The sequence below is a fragment of the Homalodisca vitripennis genome, chromosome 5, assembly GCF_021130785.1.
Source record: "Homalodisca vitripennis isolate AUS2020 chromosome 5, UT_GWSS_2.1, whole genome shotgun sequence".
NCBI lineage: Eukaryota > Metazoa > Arthropoda > Insecta > Hemiptera > Cicadellidae > Homalodisca > Homalodisca vitripennis.
This window is the reverse complement of record NC_060211.1, coordinates 185,290,394-185,313,094: the sequence shown is the minus strand read 5'-3', so window position 1 is coordinate 185,313,094 and position 22,701 is coordinate 185,290,394. Positions and strand designations below refer to the sequence as shown.

Sequence of the window (22,701 nt, the reverse complement as noted above, 5' to 3'; positions counted from 1 at the left end):
ACAGAGGGTAAATCAGTCCATAATACGCCGTAATCAGTACCTGTCTCGGGCAGTATTTGGCTAAAGATCTCAGAACACTCCAGAGCAGACTTTTGGCGCAAACATAGTGTATGCTCATTCCAAGTCAGCCTCGATCAAGGTGCATTCCTAGGAATTTTGAAGAGCTGACTTCTTCCAGTGTGGAGTCATCTAACAAAATGGCAGGCCCACACTGGTTGCCTGCGGTGCGCAAGGCAAAATTCAAAACGTTGGTTTTTGAAGAGTTTGTTGTAAGATTGAGGCTGTGAAAGTATTGGACACAGTTGTTGATATCAACATAAGCCTGTTGTTCCAACACTTCACTTGATGTTGCATTGAAAAAGAGAGTCGTATCATCGGCAAACTGCCTAATTTTTCCATGCAGAAGCGATGATTTAAGATCATTGACGTAAAGCAGGAAAAGCACAGGATGAGGATGGATCGCCTGTGGGACTCCATAACTCAGTTCTATTTGTTTGGACGACTTGCTAAAGATATCTGAACAACTTGGGATCTGTGAGTTAAAAACGAACAAAGCCATTTAAGAGGCACGCCTCGAATACCGTGCTCAAGTTTGTCCAAGCAGCGTACCGTGGTCACGCAGTCGAATGCTTTGGACAGAGCTGACTTCATTCCAGTGGTTAACGACATTCATCCCCTCTAACAAAATCGACAGACCCACGACTGGTCTGTTGTCGATTTGCGCAAGAATTCCAAATTGGTTTTTGAAGAGTGATTGTTTGTCCAAAAACCGAAGCATTGAGGCTGTATAAGAAAACAGCTTGTTGATATCAACATAAGCCTGTTGTTCCAACACTTCAAAATTTGATGTTGCATTGAAAAAGAGAGTCGTATCATCGGCAAACTGAACACTAATTTTCCATGCAGAAGCGATGATTTAAGATCATTGACGTAAAGCAGGAAAAGCTGAGGATGGATCCCTGTGGGACTCCATTAGACTCATTCTGATTTTTTGAACACGAGTGAGTTACCAATTGTGAGTTAACAAAGCCATTTAAGAGGCTTGCAGCAATCCAATCATATGACAAGACTCATGAAGACGTATTGTGACCTGTATTCCGTAGTTCAGTTTTAATGATTAGTGTTTTGTATAGTTTTTTATTAAGTGCATGTTTATAGAGTTAGTGAAGTTGACAAACAACATGTAGGTTGTGATTCCTGACTTAGGCGTGCCACAACGCTTTAGTAAGATTTGTTTATTTTAACCTAGTTTTTAATTATGTATTAGGTTAGTTCTTTACCTGAAGAAGAGATCAGATTGCAAATCTCGAAACGTAGTGTTACTGATTTTTTGTTTCACTGAACGATGGCAAATGTCCGGAAAAATCCTGTTTCCTTCAAAGGCATCTTGTTACACTTAAGCTACCAGGAGACCATGGAATTAGAATCTAATGGATCACGAATCTAGAACACAACACTGCTCTGATTTATAGGCTACCAGGAGACCATGGCGTGGAAGTAGAATCTAATGGATCACAAATCTAGAACACAACACTGCTCTGATTTATAGGGTACCAGGAGACCATGGCGTGGAATTAGAATCTAATGGATCACGAATCTAGAACACAACATGGCTCTGATTTATAGGGGTACCAGGAGACCATGGCGTGGATTTAGAATCTAATGGATCAGGAAATTAGAAGACAACAAGTCTCTGATTCATATGGATAAATAAAATGTTGAAGGAAAGAGATTTCGCAAATAAAAAAAATGATTACCCACCTCGCAAGGCTAAAGAAACAGGTCATTTGATTAGCCTTTACCCACTTACCCACACTGACTATCCCAGACGGACTCGATGAATTTCGATCAACCCATGCAATTGTCCCTCTACAAAGACTCAGGACACCAGGATATTATACACAAGTTGAATAGGTAGTGTAACCTCGGATGGCTCATGTATATTACAACGCATTCGGTAATATTAAAATCCAGTTAAGGTGAAAGAAGTGAAGCTCGAGCACGAGCACCAGTTCCAGGATGCGGACCACGTACAGCTCTGTCACCACAGACTCGTGGCCAGGCAGGATGTCTGTCCCGGCGACAAGGTAGAGGTTTACACAAGGCTGCCCCCAAGGATACACTAGTATGTAGCCTAATGGCTGTGCTAATTCCCGTAATAAGGCAATTCCTGGGAACTCACGATAAGAGTGATTCTACTGACGTGTGTTTTGTGCTCAATTACGAGCACATTTGTGTTTTGTAACAGTACATACGTAACTGTAGATAATATTGTTTGGATGCCATAACACCGAGATACAGTAAGGGCATCCAGTTACATACATACTGTATACGGTTACCTTCAATACGTTACACAAGCTAACGTTAGAGTGCTAATTGTTATGGGTCCCGTGGGCAAGGTCTGTTATCTCATTTGTACGATGAAGAAGGTGTTTTGAAGCTATCTTCGTCTAAGGCAGGTATTACACACAGGCGGGCAGGCTGGCTATCACATAAACCATTATCACATGTATATTTATATATACACAATACAATATTGCAATTTAATTTAATAAACATTGAATCACAAAAAGTACTTGCTCCGCCAGGACTCGAACCCGGATCTCTTACTTTCCGGGTGAGTGTGCTACCATTACACCACAGACCCCTTACTTTTTACGATTCAATTATTTTGTATTTGGCCTTTTCTGTCATATACGTGTTTAAATAACAAAACTAACATACGGTCGGAAGACCATATACCTGTCAAACGACTTTTATTTACATTAATTAAATTTGTATGAATGGCAATAGCCGAATCTAATTTCAATAAACGTTGAATCACAAAAAGTACTTGCTCCGCCGGGACTCGAACCCGGATCCTCTCACTTGCCGGGTGAGTGCGCTACCACTACACGACAGAGCCATTAAATTAAATTATTGCAATTTATACACATTTAATGAATATATACATACATATATTCATGATATATGTATACATGATATGTGTACATAGATCTATGATGGTGTAATATCAGACTAAGGGTGCTGTTTTTACATTAACTTATAAAACTGCTAACAAACCATACATTTAGAGCTAAATGTAGATTACCTGTAGACCTATCTGTGACTTATAAATTTCGTAAAACAATCATTCGGCCTGGAATTCTTGTATATAGGCTAATTAACTAACCAGAAACTGCGGAGTGGTTTATACAAATCGATCCACACAAGTATAATTATGCAGAATGCCCAATGCAACACGATATTTAGACTCTAGATACTATATGAACTGGTCGGTACTGAACAAGTTTATTTGTACCTAGCTGTATCACATCAGAATCTTTACCTAATTGCATTGCTATTACAGTTGGGATTTTGAAATTACAGTAATTAATAAAAAACGGCGCTCCTTTAGGACAAGTCATCAATGTTTGACAAATTTACTAAATAGTCATAATCTAAATATTTGCAAATATGTCACATTCGGAATAACTTTTCTTATAGTAAAAATTGAAATACAGCACAAGGCACGCATGATTACGTAAATATGCCACAAGATGTGCGTTAATAAATTAAATGTAGCTTTCACCATAGCGCCGTTATCTCTGATCTGTGTGTTTACTAGCGTGATCTTAGCGATGGATTATATGGCCATCGTATTGTGAAAGTCTGCTGCACGCTACACGATGTGGAGCACATCGCCTAATGAAATGGTTTATTTACATTTACAATACTCGTAGTTTACAGTTATATGCTGTTTTATCGACCCTTCAATGATCGTGGTGGTGTACAGTTTTTAAAATTCAGAATTTTTAACAAGCCGTATCATTCAGCCTTGCAGTAATTTACAAATAAGGTATTTTGTCCCTAGAGCGACTGTCTCGATAGGTTATATTGACCCTGATAGGGATAGTTAGTTCTTCAAGCCGTAACGGTGGCGTTGTCGCTTCTAACAAATTTTCACCTTCTTCAGGTACAAACATCAGTTTCGTATTCTTTGAAGACATTTTCCCAAAGTAAGTAAACCCTCGACACAAACCGCTCAGCAAATGCGACTGAGTCCGCCCTCAAACCAGACTCGCGCTACAGTCGCTAGCCGCTTCACTCGCAGTCGCGTCAACTACAGTGGTACCATTTGTGTAAAAAATGTAATAAAAATGTAACAAAAGTTATGAGTATTATTGGCAGAACGTATGATCCAGTAAAAAATGTATATCTCAGGAATTCTCGATATTCAGTTACGAAAGAATCCCATAAATCCATGAAACACTATGGGAAAATCTGTGCAATTCAATAAATCACTAAACAATTGTTGTATACCATTGTTCAGTTTTGTTTTATAGGTTTACTACTTGTACTACTAGGTGTACCGTCTACGTTTTAGCTAGATTTTATAGTAATCTGCTATTCCCACTAGATATTTTGGATTTCCTTTGATCACGACCCCCCCAAAATTCCAAGTACGGTATTCAAAACCACCACAATCCAACAATTTTTAAGAAGTTTCTGTAATGTTTAATAAATTGTTTTGATAAATCCTGATATTTACAAAGAGCCTTAAATAAATAATTCATATGGTGTCATACACTCGTTTCTTCTAAATTCTTTTAGATTTAAAACAGATTACGAAGAATGTATACACAAATGTAAGTTCTAGAAGTTTATTAAAGTCATTATAATTGTTTTCTTTTATATGGGGTTTAACCTTAAGAGATTTTACAGTTTTAAATTATATTTATATAATATTATAGTACGAATTTGGGTATTATAGTATAATATATTTCATTTAAGAATTGTTTCTCATCATGTTGTTTAATAGTTTTCAAGATTCGTTAAATTCAAACGATTTTTCATAGATTTTTTAATTTGACTTTTTAAATTTTGTTAAATTTTATTTAGTGATTTTCTTATTTCTGTTACTTTAAAATAAGATAAAGATGAAATTTATTTGTTGTATTTAAACACGAAATTTTATAGATTTTTGGACACTTTTCTGTTTGAAAGATTAATTTTTAATAAATTGTAGTCGTATATAGATTTTTCATTCTTATATTGATAGCTCGTAAAAAGTCGTAGGAACATTTACTATATGATTATACATATATCTGTTTATGTTACTTAAAACAGTGCTCACATACGAATGTTAAACGGCTCCGAAAGTGGACTAGAAATTAAAATATATCTACTTGTATGTATTGGGTTATGCAGTATAACGCGATCTTGTAAACACTGTAGCTTGGTCCAAGGCAGCTTAGTATGATTTCTTAAGTCGGTCTTAACTAATGAAAAGTTTCAAAATGGCGGCCATTAACATTCGTGTAAAGTTTTTAACTCTACTAATTACTAACATATACCCAAATCTATGATTTTTTTACATATATTACGTAATTATTAAAAAGTGTTATTCTTTAACTTTTTCGATATCTCTTATGTTTGTACCTACGTGTTTTTAATGTTTTAATTAATTTTTTTAATATCACGTATGGTAGCACACAACATCATTGGGGGGGGGGGGGGTAATTGATAACACGATAATTAGCGTAGTTCTGAATAGATTCAGACCATACTTGATATAAGTATAGACAGTATTTGCACATAGCTTGAATGAGCTCGTTAGACTTAATCAATGAAAAGTTTTAAGACGGTGGCCAGTCACTTTCGAGCCTTCGAGATTTTTTTTATCTGGAGTATTGCACAAGATAATCAAAATTGACACTTTCTACGGACATTTTGAAATTGTAAAATAATTCCAGGAAACTTTTATCCTAATTATTTTTCGATAACTTCTAATGGTTTTAAGATAGTGGCCGTTTAAACACATATATAGAAGTGTACAATTAAACCGTTATGAACAAAAAAATATGTTTGCAAACATAATGTCAGATTAATTCTGAATAAATTAAGTCAACGTTTTTACAACTATAATTCTTTGGTCACAACCATTGTCTTGTAGAGTTTCAAAATCATTAAGTTTGTAATTGTTTGAAAGCGCTAAGGTTATAATATTAACATACCAACACTGAGATATTTCTCCCACAAGTGTTGTACGAATCAAACATCTAAACCAATAATACATCTTCAAGAGGATGGCTCCATGTGAAATCTGCCCTTCGCTCGACTGAGCCGGAAACGATATATTGAAACAAAGTTTGTTTCCAGATCCATAGAATTAACACTACCAAATTTAGCAAAAGGGTGAAACGCACAGTTAAAAAAACAATTTAAGGAGCACACGCTAAAATCAGTGGTAGAATCTCGAAAGCTGAAAAGGTAATCAAGCGAGTGCTCTGCGGAATTAAAAGACTTAGACATCGAGACCAGAAGAAGCGTGCCTGATGATCGCTGCCAGAGCCTCTCTCGCAGATTAGTCGTACGTAAGAACATGTAAGTAGTGTACGTACCGCGTAAAAACTCTGAATACAGTAAGCTGATTGGTGTAGCGAAAGAGGCGACCTTGGATCCATTGAGGGCGGACTCAATGCTCGAGTCCGAAGGCCACAGAAGATTACCATCCGGGAGAAACGTGATGGTCTCGAGCAGACGGTGTCGGGGGGTGCCTTCATCGTCTTTGATCCCTTTCTCAACAGACGAAGTTTCACCCGCCACAGGTAATTCACTAAACAACTCGTGAGATAAAAACTAACAGCTCGAAATGTAATTGTTGTATTCGGAACGACAACCGTGTAGCGACCCCATTGGTGCGGCAGTAAGATGATAATCGTCCCCATCAGACTGTCTGATGCCCTAATTGATGTATGGAACTGGCCGAATATGGTAATCTGGAGGTAAACAGGGTGTAATTGTTAGTTATGTGTCGGAGGGGGGACATAATCCCCGCAACGGCATTGGTGACACATCCCTGGGAAGGACCGACATACCAGGAAGATACGAATAACATTTCATGTTCATAACGATGCAGCACAAGTACAACAGAAACTATTCTACAAGTTCAAGTACACAACTAACTATTATGTTATTTTTCTGGACTAATGGACAATACCCGCAATTATATTCTCTTCCATATAGGATTTATTTATAATTTTTGTAGCAACATAATATAAAAACTATACTGTTGTTGTGCATTTTTTGTAATATTCAAACAATATATTATTTGTAATTTGTACCAACAATTAAATAATTTTTTATTCGCATCGATTTAGAACAATTACATAAGTAGACGGCTGGTGTTTGTTGAATTGTAATTATTATCATTCCTATTTTTTAAAGATTTTACTTAGTATTCTTTTATATTTTTATTGATCAGAAAGAGGAAAGTGTTATTTAAGCAGAATTACCTTTGGGTGATATTCTTATCGAAGAAAACTGCATTTCATAAACCACTGCAATACAATAACAAGTACAATTAATTTGCTTGGTTGTACGTACTTGTTGGGTAGGTGCTTGTTGGGTAGGTTCTAATTGGGTAGGTTCTTGTGGAGTAGGTGCTTGGTCCCTAGGTGTTTGTTGGGTAGGTGCTTGTTGGGTGGGAGCTTGTTGGGTAAGTTCTTGTTGGGTAGGTTATTGTTGGGTAGGTACTTAGTGCCTAGGTGTTTGTGCTTTTTGGGTAGGTGCTTGTTGGGTAGGTGATTGTTGGGCAGGTGCTTGTTGGGTGGGTGATTGTTGGGTAGGTGCATGTTGGGATGGTGCTTGTTGAGCAGGTTCTTGTTAGGTAGCTTCTTTTTGGGTAGGTGCTTGTTGGGTGGGTGATTGTTGGGCAGGTGCTTGTTGGGTGGGTGATTGTTGGGTAGGTGCATTTTGGGATGGTGCTTGTTGAGCAGGTTCTTGTTAGGTAGCTTCTTTTTGGGTAGGTGCTTGTTGGGTAGGTGCTTGCTGGGTGGGTGCTTGTTGGGTAGGTGCTTGTTGGGTAGGTTCTTGGTGTCTAAATTTTTTTTGGGTAGGTGCTTGTTGGGTGGGTGCTTTTTGGGTAGGTGCTCGGTGGTTAGGTTCTTGTTGGGTAGGTGCTTTTTGGGTAGGTTCTTGTTGGGTAGTTTCTTGTTGGGTAGGTGCTTGGTGCCTAGGTGTTTGTTGGGTTGGTGCTTGTTGGGTAGGTGCTTGTTGGGTAGTTGCTCGGTGGGTAGGTACTTGGTGGGTAGGTGTTTGGTGAGTAGGTACTTGTGGATAGGTGCTTGTGGGTAGGTGCTTAAAATCACAGTTCCTTGCTTTTAGTCATACGTCAAAACATTATCAAAACAATAGTGTATCATAATATTAAAAAGAGCCATTTACCTTATATAGGCCTAGTTAAATTTAAGAGCTAAGTCCAGGTTTATGAAAGTAAAAAATATCATAGTTTTAGTTATGAAGAATTTTATCTTAATGATGTTAGTAACAAAGTTATATTATAGTAGGGCTAGACTTCTACATCGACATTACAAACCTATGATAATTTTCCTATAATATATGAATTTGATTGTTAGAAAATCTGTCTACATTGTCGAACATAAGTTTCTCGTTACTACGGACACATTTACTTAGTCCTACTGAACACATCTCTTCTGCAGACCGGAATTTCGCCCTCATTGAGAAAGATCGTAAACCATCCTGCAAAGACCTCAGCACGCATCTAGAGGCTATTTCGTGTAATGGAAACGAATAAAAACTCATACATAGTAAATAGGAAGAATAATTCATATAGTCATCAAGATGTGTGGGAAAATCGTAAAGTACTAAATAAAGCCTGGAACAACAATGGATGATATTAATTCTGTGCCTTCACTTGTCAAAAAGAGAAAAATATATGTGAACATAAAAATGCCAATGTCTTAAAAATGCTCGAATATATTCGAAAACACCTTTTTCAAAAGACTATCTATTGGATAGGAGGTTAATTGTACCGCAAGACTACCCAGATAGTAGCGGGTGTCGGGTGAATTCAGACTGCAGTAAATTACCAAAACCTGCTCAACTAAACCTGTGTTAATACATATAATAGATAGGATAAAAACTTACCTTAGCTTCTAATGAGTTCGTTTCCCTTATAAATATTCCCACACTAATAACTGACGCGACACAAACTTGTACCAGATCATGTTTTCGCACGAACTATAAATATAAATAAACAAGGTTATGTTTGAATCAGCTGCAGTCAGCTGTGACAATGGATCATCACAAGACGTGCATCTGGGCGCGTGTAGACGGACACTACTAACTCGGTCAAGGTCACGACATCTCACCACCATCATATTGTATCAACTGTGATCTTCTTGATGAACAGCTTAATGACGCGGATTGGCGGGATGTTTACTTGATTTAATTCTGCAGTCACCATGTTTCATTAAACCTGTTGGAAAGTATAGTTTCAGTTATAATAACATTCTGATTGTTAATAGTTTTCTGTATTCAAACGATTAAGTAGTCTACAAAAACGTTTCAGATTGTGTTTCTGAATTCAAATAAAAACATTAAAAAAATAAAAAGAGTTTGGACGTGTATAATTATATACTTTGGTTAACAATATTCAATCATTTTGGAATAAAAAAGAGTGTACGAGTGTTTGAGCGTACGAGTGTAATCAAGATGGCCGCCGGTGTGATTGACCTATTGTCGATCTTATCTGAAATTTTTATAGAGGAAGGTCTGTACCAAAAGAAAAACAATTGGTTTAACAAACGTGTAGTGCCAAGAAACACATCATGTTCATGTAAAGTTTGGGAAATCAACTCAAAATGTGTTCTAAGGACTATGATCGGTACATGATTTACTCTCCTTGCACAAGGTGTTAATTAATAACAAATTTTCCTTGGGAAAAGTATTATTTTACTCTACACTTTTAAATTGAGAGTAATTAAAATACACAGTACTCAAACATTTCTAACAATAACATGAGTTACAATAAAATGGGGCTCATTTCAGCCTTAAGGGGACCAGGTAGTGGCAATCTCGCCCATGTAAAATTTACCTTTTTTAGGTACACTTTTCTCAAAAACTAAAAGAGATATTGCAATGAAACTTTCACACTATTTTGTTTGTTGCTCTGTTAACAATAATAAGGATTTTCAAATACATATATTTTTTACAACTTTTTTTTATTGATTTTTGAATTTTAAAACATTTTTTAAACATTTTTTTTGCATGAAAGTGTTATAATTTTTTAATTTTTTATTTTCATGTAATAATACATCTTATTATTGTTTATTGTGATAATACAAAGAATGTGTGCAAGTTTGGTCAAATTTGGTTCAATAGTTTGCAAAATAATGGTACCAAATGACAAAAAAAAACAACAAACTTTCGGAAAACCAACATTTAATTTTACTCTGCCCTAAAACTAACAAATGTGTATAGGCCTACCTACTTGAACATAATTAGCGTGCACCATAGCCATAGGCTGGGTCATCTGGGTCTTCCTCATTCTCAAGTATTCTACGTTTCACTGTTTTTCTGACTTCTTTTGCTTTTTTTTCTATATTTTTCATGGCTTTTTCAGCTTCAAATATGCGGAGTTCATCTTGTCGCTTGAGTCCTTCAACACAATTAGTTCCTGCTTGGCCACATAACTTATCAAGAACTTTTATCTTCCCAAGAGCTCCATCATTGTAACACAATATTGCATCTTGCACTCCAATTGTCAAAGTAGAAAGTCCAACAAAATTGTTTTTGGAAATCCTTGTCCAAATCATATTATTGAAGGACTCGTTTTGGTTTTGTGTCTTTCCGTGAACACATTTTTTTAATAAATTTGGGTCTGCTAAGTCTTTATATATTGGTTTTATGTGCTCCATCACAGCAATTGGTAAATTGTTAGTGGGTGTAGGGGAAACTTAAGGGGAAACAAATGGGAAATCCTACTGATATGTGTATCAGCTCAGTGCGTTCCCGCACAAAAAAATTAAAATTAATATGAATTAGTGCTTAGATTTGCATATATTTGGTATCAAATTGTTCAGAAAAAGATTGGCAACAATAATAAATAATAAAAAAAAAATTTTTTAATTAAAATATTTCACTACCTGGTTCCCGTAATCTTACAACCGATAAGAGAAAACCCCCAAAATCAATAACAGGTCAATAACCTCTTATTGTATAGCCTGGAACGACTGGTCCAAGATATTTATAAACATTGTTGCAGCCTGTTGGAACAGACGCGGTATCTGTGTCGGTAGCTGCAATCACTGTACTGTTACAAGTACACTCACTACTCATCTTCCTGGACCTTCTCTGGGTACAGTCTCGGTTCCGATGTGCCCTGCTGAATAGCAATTATCTCGTTTTGGTTTCCCATCGCTGGTCATTTGGGCGTGGTGATGGTTCTTTGGATATAAAAATAATAATAATTTATATAAGTATGACATAATACAAGAATTCTTTCAATAATAGTTATTGTAGTCTACGTTTTAAGAGAACTATTGACCTAAAGAATTTCTCGATTTTTGTTTCGCGATTTTAGGTATCCAAAACTATATTATTTTATATACATACTAGGATCACTGATCCAGGTCTTCCAAAGTTCCACTGATAATATTATGAAGTATTTCTTTTAGTTCAAACAGCTGATTACTATAACATACGTTGCTCAGGCAGTGGTTGTCAGTCCACTAACAAACATAACTCTGGAACTAGCGGTCATATTTCCCTCAGTGGCAGAGTATTTTTAGTACTTCATACATTGCCTTATATTTATTTTATTATTACATGTTTACTATAAAGTACCTATGTCATATTATATATTTCTTTATTCAGCATTGTTCAAGGAACATTTTTCACATAATATAATTAAAACCAAAAAAATACCCTTACTCTACATCTTCAGGAAAAAACATTTTTTTAGAAAAAAGAAAAGTTACTTCAAAGTTTTTGATTTGTAAAATTGTTGTTAGTGATACGCAAAATCCAAAATATAAAAAAGGAAGAGCATTTAATTCTGAGTAAAAATAAAAAAAACACATAGTTTATAATGTATTTATTTTTACATGTGGTAAACGATACAAAATTCATACACTGACATGAAATTATTCTTATTTAACCAATAATGGTTAATAATAATTTGTATGTATCTTAAAACAATACACTGTATAAATTCGCAGCAAAAACCAATTGCAATACAAATTTCGACACCTTCGGTAATTAGAAATCCATTATTCGCGTTTTTAGTCGCAGTAGCATGCGTTCCTATAAAAATTAATTATGATTTAATTTATTGTCAGTACTTATCAACCACTAATAATACTAATCGTAAATGGGGCAACGCAGACTCTTCCACAGAGTCAAATACTTCAAACTCAAAAATCCATCTACCTAGTATTGTAATCGAGCTTTCGAATCCTTGCTTATCTTTGATCCTGGCATGGAGCTTATTAATTCTTTCCTGCAAATATTTAAATGCCATATAATATGTGAAGGAAACAGGATTTCCGGACATTTGCCATCGTTCAGTGAAACAAGACATCAGTAACACCTGATAATTACATGAAGAAGAGATCAGATTGCATATCGAAACGTAGTGTTACTGATTTCTTGTTTCACTGAACAATGGCAAATGTCCGGAAAAATCCTGTTCCTTCATAATCCTTCCATCGTCAAATATAACCTTCAAACAAAGAATACAATATGTGTATGGATATTGTTTGTATAGTTGTATTTAAATGTTTTACAGTGCACGTGGATTTATAAGTATCATGTAACATTATATTTGTTTTATTTCTTCACCTCAAACCAACTAAAAAGCACTTTTTTAAGCAATATTATTTAAGTTAGTTAAGAACAAGTAGTTGCTTATCTTAATGTACGAGAGTCTGCACGTTACAGATATCTCTTGTTTACACTATCTCACGACGATCCCCGTAAAAGAGTAACACTGAGAGAGGAAGACGGATGGATAGTAAACAACTAATTATTTTTACGTATGAGTTACGTGCTAAAGCATTATCAAAAGATTATTCTTTTATAATCTTTTTTAAATTTGGGATACATTCCGTTATATATCTAGAAATTTTAAACTTTTTTCTGTAAATAAAAGCTATTTAAAACAATTTCACCATTAATCTACAATGTTTATGGCTATTAAGATAATGTTCACTGCGTTATCAGTGAAACTATCAAACTTCTTATCGCTATAGATAAGAGTCTTGCAACAGGTGGGCTTGATTTCTTCTAATAGTTAAAAATAATGCAAATTAGTTTGTATTTTTTATAGGTCTTATACATTGTTTATGATAACCTTTGGAATTTAATTCTGTTATTAAAATTCTGTCCGGAAGCTGCAGCAGTCTGAACTGGCAGATGGGGTAAACGGACTGTAGGTCCACGTCATAAAACTGCCGGAAGCATTTCTTACCTACTTCTTAAGGGGTGGACAGTAGGTCCACGGTCCCGGCCTGGGACCCACTGTCCGACTCACGGGTTTCTTTTGACGAGAGGTTGATAAGGGATCGTCGTACTCACACTGCAGCACTTGAATGGATGTTTCGAGATCTAAACTCTATATCTGCTAAATAATTTTCAGTACACTACATAAGAAATTATATACATAAAATAAAGTCAGGTTAGTTACGCCATTTCTAACTTAAGAATGTCTGTAACGATTAGTGTCTACTGGTATGTACAGTATTATACAAACGATGGTCCAATATAAGGAATAACTAATACAAACTTACTGTAGATGTTTATAATTCATTAGGACAATGCCAACCAAATTAATCAGATAGTAATATAATGCTATATGGAATTCGTTAAGATATAATCCCTATTAGTAATCCACTTCATATGTGATAGCTTGAGTAAACTGTTGTTAATATTTGCTGCTTTAGCAGTACGCTGTGCGAATGTAGTGGAAGCATCACTGACCAAAATAAAGAATAAATGCAGGTAGAAAAATTAATGCACGGCCATATCAGTTTTGAAAGGTAGGACAGTTAGTCCACAGGTGTCGACGTGGACTAACTGTCCTACCCTGCAGAAAAGTGACGTCAGCCACCCTCGTCAAACTAGGCGTGGACCTACAGTCCTACAATCGGCAGCTGGAGGCATTAGTGTTAGACCTCTCGGACACTATAAATACTTTTTTATCTTGTCCGAATAATCAATAAAATTGTTTTCTGGGTTTAATATACTGTTTCAATATTTTAGTTTGTTACTTGTCCATATAAAAGTGTAATATTTTGGGGATACTACTGAATTTTACCGAAATATGAAATAATAAAATTATTAATAACATTTCAACTTTAATCTGCGTTGTCCTTAACAGGTGCTTGTATTGAACTTATATTGTAGTAACTCTGTTTAGTCATCATAATAGCAATACTCTAAAGGCAGATGTGAGTTAAATGAAAATGTAACTGTTTACAGGGAGGCCACCGTGCTTGCTAGCCTGTTTCTTCCGTTCCGCCATTCCGTCCGCTGTTCCGCAGTTCCTTCTGTCAGGCGGCTGCTGTCCGTTCCTGGAAGTAACGCTTCAAGGTTGGTATGACTGTGTCGTCATGTATCAGCTGTTTTTACCGCTCCGAGGTTTCTTTACACAGCTATGCCGCAGGACCGGCTTGCGGTCAGGAAATAATTAACGCTATTCTGACTTTGACTGTTTCTGCTCCTGTTATGAGGAATTTGAGTTCCTTATTTCTTATTGTCACGCTCATTATGCAAAACAAAACGCATTCGTGACGTTTTTTTAATATCCACGTAAACAAATTATTTACAATTTTTTATTTATTTTTTACCCTTTTTTTAACCTGTTACCCTATTTTTGTCCACATTTTCATTACTTACGACAAGGTTTGTGTTTGTCTATAGCTACTATCAGGTACCCGCGGCTTGACGAAATGTTCTGCTAGATAAGAGGGACATTCTTTTTAAATGGCATGCCCTACAGTTGGGGAGCAGTGCCATACGGTTTTAAGGTCGGAAAGTGACAGTCATCTTACCCCTCGATGATGTGACTCGAATTTCTATGATGTGATAATTTCATGGAAGATTCTAACAATTTTAGTGATAGGCTGCGGTAAAGCTTAACCAATGAAGACTAAGTAAACAATCCATGTTAGTGCATGTCCGTGTATGGCTCCTGGCATGTTTTAGCCTAGAATTCCTGTGTGAACCGGGGCACTTGGCCCGCTCTCGATAATTGGGAGGTCAGTGATGTGAGGGAGGGAGGGGGGGGGTGATAACAACGTTAACACGGGTTTCTCACGGTCACCCCCCCCCCTCTGGTTGATGATACCTTAGCGTAAACATTATAGTAATTATCTTTACCTTAGTCTTCGTTAGGAATGTGCGTAGCCGTGGTCTTACAATCAGAATATCCGGAATTTTCACAGACCTATATTCCATAAGATTATCGCAGCGCACTATTGTCAGAGCTTAGGCGGAGAGTTTTACAAAGTGGTGTATGAATATTGATCATCTGATCATGTCATAAGGTTGACTCAAAGAAGATACATAAGTCTAAAAGGCGATTGCTGTAATAGCCATGGGCAAATCGACAGGGGAATTTTTCTTAAGAAAGGAATGGATTGTCAGCCATGCACGTGTTTGGTAGAGGTCGAAGTGGGATGGCACCTACTTAAAATATCTAATAAGCAAGCATCTAAAGGAGCATTCATAGGCATAGGCCTAACACAAGAAAACGTGATTTATCCAGAACAACACAATAAAGACTCTATAATCAAGAACTTCTGCTATCTCAGGCTATACCAATCGCCAATCGACTTCCTGAGTCATGCGGTTGCCAAAGCATTTAAATCATCCTGAGACGTGGATTAGTTCATGGTCATTTGTGCCGGATCCCAGCAGTCACGATCACCCACTTCTCAGCCCGTGTTGAATATTGTTTAGATTGTTATATCAGTGCGTAGTATTGTTTAGCTTTGTGTTTCTTTATTGATCTGCTTAAAACGTATTTTCTAAAATATTAATGCTCTCACATCACGTTATGTACCGTTTAAAGCAGTAAAAGTTTATGGAAACTTATTTGAAAAAGACTATAATCAAACCTAAATATTTATTGTGCAGGGTCTTTCTCTATTATATTTGTGAACCGATCATAACAAGTTCAGGTATCAAACGTGTTATCGCTGAACGAGCAGTTTTTGAGATTTCTTATAATTTTGTCTTATCTACTGTGGTCATCATGAAATTTAGCATCAACAATTATTTTAAACGGCTGCTATTTTGAATCTGTAAAGAAAGATATTTAACTGTTTCAAAATATATCCGTACCGTAACTTATTTTATTCGTATTTTTCAAACTGTTACGTCTAAAATAGAGAAATATTCATGCAAAATTACACTCCTATAGCTCAAGAACTCATATTGAGATATGAGTTTTACTACGAAACCCCCATTAACATGCATACAAACCGAAAACGAAGCATTTTAGAACACGTGTTTATAGAAACATTTGTCTTTGTTATAGAATGATCAATCATTTCGTAAAACCTTTTAACGTAACTTTGCAACACCCTGTATACAAAAATTGTATAGCCAAGGAATCATTGCGGAACCAAAAGTCCGTTATGTATTGTTCAATTTCTTACTGATTTTTGCCGTATTATTCATAGATTTTACATACATACGATATTGGATATAGATCTCTCCTGCAAGAACCAGGAGCAACGTACCAGTGACTAAAGCAACACAACAGTGAGACAGGTGACAACAATTGGAATGTCCAGACGACTGTTTTCCTACTCCGAGGAGGACATGTATAAACATGACGTGATGACCTGATCCTTCGCGGAACTGGTGACACAGAAGCGGACTATGTAGAAGGTGGTGAACAGTCAAACCTGACTCTGACTCTGACTCTATCCCGGGAATATCAGTATGCTCAGAAGATACAAATATCGTTAGCGTGTGGCGTGCACGCTTACTGATGATTCGGTCATCGTTAGTGACAATGTCCCAATTATGAATGTTCAAGAATAACTCGAGTGTCCGAGTGTGCTTTAAATTCTTTATTTGTGACTCATAATTAAATTCTAGGGACTCTTAGACAATGATTCATTGGAGGGTTATTCCATCAGGAGTGAACATTAGCACCTCCCAAGGAGTAGTGCGAATTTGGGGTGGTGGGGGGAGGGAACGGTACACAATTTAGATATGGTACGCCACATCACGTGATGTGTCTCACACACACGCGCGCGCGCACGCAGAGGTTGCTTGCAAAACTTTGGATCCATAGCTCGTTCCATTTTCGGGATGACCTGTGGACACAGATACACAGATAGACAATCGTTCCAGGCATCCAAGAAAAGCTGTGTCAGCCTACTGAGTGATAGGCTTCAATAGTTCCAGTTTAAGCTTGCACCATCACAGAACTCATTCTTGTCTGTACAGACAAGTGTCTGTTTTTAATGCAAAATTTGGTCTAAAGATGAAATTATTCTCGAGATATCTTGCCACATGACACAATAGTTCCAGTTTAAGCTTGCACCATCACAGAACTCATTCTTGTCTGTACAGACAAGTGTCTGTTTTTAATGCAAAATTTGGTCTAAAGATGAAATTATTCTCGACATATCTTGCCACATGACACAATAGTTCCAGTTTAAGCTTGCACCATCACAGAACTCATTCTTGTCTGTACAGACAAGTGTCTGTTTTTAATGCAAAATTTGGTCTAAAGATGAAGTTATTCTCGACATATCTTGCCACATGACACAATAGTTCCAGTTTAAGCTTGCACCATCACAGAACTCATTCTTGTCTGTACAGACAAGTGTCTGTTTTTAATGCAAAATTTGGTCTAAAGATGAAATTATTCTCGACATATCTTGCCACATGACACAATAGTTCCAGTTTAAGCTTGCACCATCACAGAACTCATTCTTGTCTGTACAGACAAGTGTCTGTTTTTAATGCAAAATTTGGTCTAAAGATGAAATTATTCTCGACATATCTTGCCACATGACAGTTAGTTACAGTTTAAGCTTGCACCATCACAGAACTCATTCTTGTCTGTACAGACAAGTGTCTGTTTTTAATGCAAAATTTGGTCTAAAGATGAAATTATTCTCGAGATATCTTGCCACATGACACAATAGTTCCAGTTTAAGCTTGCACCATCACAGAACTCATTCTTGTCTGTACAGACAAGTGTCTGTTTTTAATGCAAAATTTGGTCTAAAGATGAAATTATTCTCGAGATATCTTGCCACATGACACAATAGTTCCAGTTTAAGCTTGCACCATCACAGAACTCATTCTTGTCTGTACAGACAAGTGTCTGTTTTTAATGCAAAATTTGGTCTAAAGATGAAATTATTCTCGAGATATCTTGCCACATGACACAATAGTTCCAGTTTAAGCTTGCACCATCACAGAACTCATTCTTGTCTGTACAGACAAGTGTCTGTTTTTAATGCAAAATTTGGTCTAAAGATGAAATTATTCTCGACATATCTTGCCACATGACACAATAGTTCCAGTTTAAGCTTGCACCATCACAGAACTCATTCTTGTCTGTACAGACAAGTGTCTGTTTTTAATGCAAAATTTGGTCTAAAGATGAAATTATTCTCGACATATCTTGCCACATGACACAATAGTTCCAGTTTAAGCTTGCACCATCACAGAACTCATTCTTGTCTGTACAGACAAGTGTCTGTTTTTAATGCAAAATTTGGTCTAAAGATGAAATTATTCTCGACATATCTTGCCACATGACACAATAGTTCCAGTTTAAGCTTGCACCATCACAGAACTCATTCTTGTCTGTACAGACAAGTGTCTGTTTTTAATGCAAAATTTGGTCTAAAGATGAAATTATTCTCGACATATCTTGCCACATGACACAATAGTTCCAGTTTAAGCTTGCACCATCACAGAACTCATTCTTGTCTGTACAGACAAGTGTCTGTTTTTAATGCAAAATTTGGTCTAAAGATGAAATTATTCTCGACATATCTTGCCACATGACACAATAGTTCCAGTTTAAGCTTGCACCATCACAGAACTCATTCTTGTCTGTACAGACAAGTGTCTGTTTTTAATGCAAAATTTGGTCTAAAGATGAAATTATTCTCGACATATCTTGCCACATGACACAATAGTTCCAGTTTAAGCTTGCACCATCACAGAACTCATTCTTGTCTGTACAGACAAGTGTCTGTTTTTAATGCAAAATTTGGTCTAAAGATGAAATTATTCTCGACATATCTTGCCACATGACACAATAGTTCCAGTTTAAGCTTGCACCATCACAGAACTCATTCTTGTCTGTACAGACAAGTGTCTGTTTTTAATGCAAAATTTGGTCTAAAGATGAAATTATTCTCGACATATCTTGCCACATGACACAATAGTTCCAGTTTAAGCTTGCACCATCACAGAACTCATTCTTGTCTGTACAGACAAGTGTCTGTTTTTAATGCAAAATTTGGTCTAAAGATGAAATTATTCTCGACATATCTTGCCACATGACACAATAGTTCCAGTTTAAGCTTGCACCATCACAGAACTCATTCTTGTCTGTACAGACAAGTGTCTGTTTTTAATGCAAAATTTGGTCTAAAGATGAAATTATTCTCGACATATCTTGCCACATGACACAATAGTTCCAGTTTAAGCTTGCACCATCACAGAACTCATTCTTGTCTGTACAGACAAGTGTCTGTTTTTAATGCAAAATTTGGTCTAAAGATGAAATTATTCTCGAGATATCTTGCCACATGACACAATAGTTCCAGTTTAAGCTTGCACCATCACAGAACTCATTCTTGTCTGTACAGACAAGTGTCTGTTTTTAATGCAAAATTTGGTCTAAAGATGAAATTATTCTCGACATATCTTGCCACATGACACAATAGTTCCAGTTTAAGCTTGCACCATCACAGAACTCATTCTTGTCTGTACAGACAAGTGTCTGTTTTTAATGCAAAATTTGGTCTAAAGATGAAATTATTCTCGACATATCTTGCCACATGACACAATAGTTCCAGTTTAAGCTTGCACCATCACAGAACTCATTCTTGTCTGTACAGACAAGTGTCTGTTTTTAATGCAAAATTTGGTCTAAAGATGAAATTATTCTCGACATATCTTGCCACATGACACAATAGTTCCAGTTTAAGCTTGCACCATCACAGAACTCATTCTTGTCTGTACAGACAAGTGTCTGTTTTTAATGCAAAATTTGGTCTAAAGATGAAATTATTCTCGACATATCTTGCCACATGACACAATAGTTCCAGTTTAAGCTTGCACCATCACAGAACTCATTCTTGTCTGTACAGACAAGTGTCTGTTTTTAATGCAAAATTTGGTCTAAAGATGAAATTATTCTCGACATATCTTGCCACATGACACAATAGTTCCAGTTTAAGCTTGCACCATCACAGAACTCATTCTTGTCTGTACAGACAAGTGTCTGTTTTTAATGCAAAATTTGGTCTAAAGATGAAATTATTCTCGACATATCTTGCCACATGACACAATAGTTCCAGTTTAAGCTTGCACCATCACAGAACTCATTCTTGTCTGTACAGACAAGTGTCTGTTTTTAATGCAAAATTTGGTCTAAAGATGAAATTATTCTCGACATATCTTGCCACATGACACAATAGTTCCAGTTTAAGCTTGCACCATCACAGAACTCATTCTTGTCTGTACAGACAAGTGTCTGTTTTTAATGCAAAATTTGGTCTAAAGATGAAATTATTCTCGACATATCTTGCCACATGACACAATAGTTCCAGTTTAAGCTTGCACCATCACAGAACTCATTCTTGTCTGTACAGACAAGTGTCTGTTTTTAATGCAAAATTTGGTCTAAAGATGAAATTATTCTCGACATATCTTGCCACATGACACAATAGTTCCAGTTTAAGCTTGCACCATCACAGAACTCATTCTTGTCTGTACAGACAAGTGTCTGTTTTTAATGCAAAATTTGGTCTAAAGATGAAATTATTCTCGACATATCTTGCCACATGACACAATAGTTCCAGTTTAAGCTTGCACCATCACAGAACTCATTCTTGTCTGTACAGACAAGTGTCTGTTTTTAATGCAAAATTTGGTCTAAAGATGAAATTATTCTCGACATATCTTGCCACATGACACAATAGTTCCAGTTTAAGCTTGCACCATCACAGAACTCATTCTTGTCTGTACAGACAAGTGTCTGTTTTTAATGCAAAATTTGGTCTAAAGATGAAATTATTCTCGAGATATCTTGCCACATGACACAATAGTTCCAGTTTAAGCTTGCACCATCACAGAACTCATTCTTGTCTGTACAGACAAGTGTCTGTTTTTAATGCAAAATTTGGTCTAAAGATGAAATTATTCTCGACATATCTTGCCACATGACACAATAGTTCCAGTTTAAGCTTGCACCATCACAGAACTCATTCTTGTCTGTACAGACAAGTGTCTGTTTTTAATGCAAAATTTGGTCTAAAGATGAAATTATTCTCGACATATCTTGCCACATGACACAATAGTTCCAGTTTAAGCTTGCACCATCACAGAACTCATTCTTGTCTGTACAGACAAGTGTCTGTTTGTAATGCAAAATTTGGTCTAAAGATGAAATTATTCTCGAGATATCTTGCCACATGACACATTCACTTAGGTCTCATAACAGTGTTAAAATAATAATGTCTTGGTGAACTAAGGGAGGATACTACAACGCATGATTGTGTTAAAATAAAATATTTTCACTTCCTTTTTACATTGACTTTTCGCTCTATTACTTTTCTTTTTAATATATGAATTAAAAAAGTCATGGTTATGTTAAAATCTTAAATGCAGTGTTGCTCATGTAGAAATAAAGCTAAATCCAAAATTAAGTCTACATATCAGTTTGTTTTCTACATACCATATGGATAGGCAGACAGATATGCAGATAGACAGAAATGAATTTTGTTCAGCCCTTGAAGTAATAGTCGTTGCTAACGCTCAGCCAACTGGAGCCAGAGATCCGCCTTGACGAAGATTATAAGATTCAAAATCCAATTATTGTAGATTCAGTTCTTTGTATTTGGAATCCACTGGACTAGCAAGACAATTGATGGTATATTAAAATACTGTTAAGTTTCTTATAAATAAAATCTAATAAAAGAATAAATTTTAACCCCTGAGAGGATTGGTGCAAAGGAATAAATCATAATTTTATAATCTATTATTAATATTTTCTTAATTTATGGTCGGTGGGATTTGCCAATCTTGCAGATGGCGCATACCTAGACAAAACATGGGGTTTCTGACACATATTCTAAAACTCAGTTTGCAATAAGGGAAATAAGATCCATACTACAAATTTAATTGTTTTTGCTACCTAGTGAAAGGATATTCTACAAAATATCTGGTTTTTGTTTACGTTGATTAGCGATAAATTGAAATGTAGAAGCACCAATGTAATTTTTATTTGTTTAAAAGACAACTTTATGGAGGAAATACTGTCAAACTTATATATTATTTTATTTGTTGTAAAACATCTTTAAAGTGCACATTTACGTATTTGTAATTCATTCATGAGCATTTGGTAAACACAGTACTAAAAGCGTTCTGAAATCGGCACAGTTTCAATGAGTGTTGATTAGTAAAGGTGATATATTTAAAGACATGCGATATTTCTAAGCGATAGGTTGGTTTTTATTTGTCTATTAACGAAAAACCACAGTTCTGAGTAACGCGGATGTTGATGGACACCGCTCTACCGCCACCGCAAACTCAAGGCCGATTGGTCCAATCTGGTTTGAGGAGTTACTAACAATAACACGTTTTTACCTCCAGGTGATATCATCTGGTTTACTGGACTTTATTACTCGGGTATTAGGCCTA

The 22,701-nt window shown here is 36.1% G+C and overlaps 2 protein-coding genes across 2 annotated transcripts in view; one reads left to right on the top strand and one right to left on the bottom strand.

The window, feature by feature from the left end:
• Nucleotides 1-7,397: 7,397 nt before the first annotated feature.
• LOC124363782 (histidine-rich glycoprotein-like) lies at nucleotides 7,398-11,203 on the bottom strand. Its single transcript, XM_046819044.1, has 2 exons — nucleotides 11,118-11,203; nucleotides 7,398-8,121 (listed from the first exon to the last, which is right to left on the bottom strand). Exons 1-2 carry the CDS (start codon nucleotides 11,201-11,203, stop codon nucleotides 7,398-7,400), a joined length of 810 nt encoding a protein of 269 aa, XP_046675000.1.
• A 3,062-nt stretch (nucleotides 11,204-14,265) lies between these two features.
• The window catches only part of LOC124363322 (fatty-acid amide hydrolase 2-A-like), a 47,732-nt gene continuing 39,296 nt past the window's right edge, over nucleotides 14,266-22,701 (top strand). Inside the window, exon 1 of the mRNA XM_046818568.1 lies at nucleotides 14,266-14,376. The gene's annotated coding sequence lies outside the window, so the exon portion shown is untranslated. The remainder of the gene's footprint in view (nucleotides 14,377-22,701) is intronic.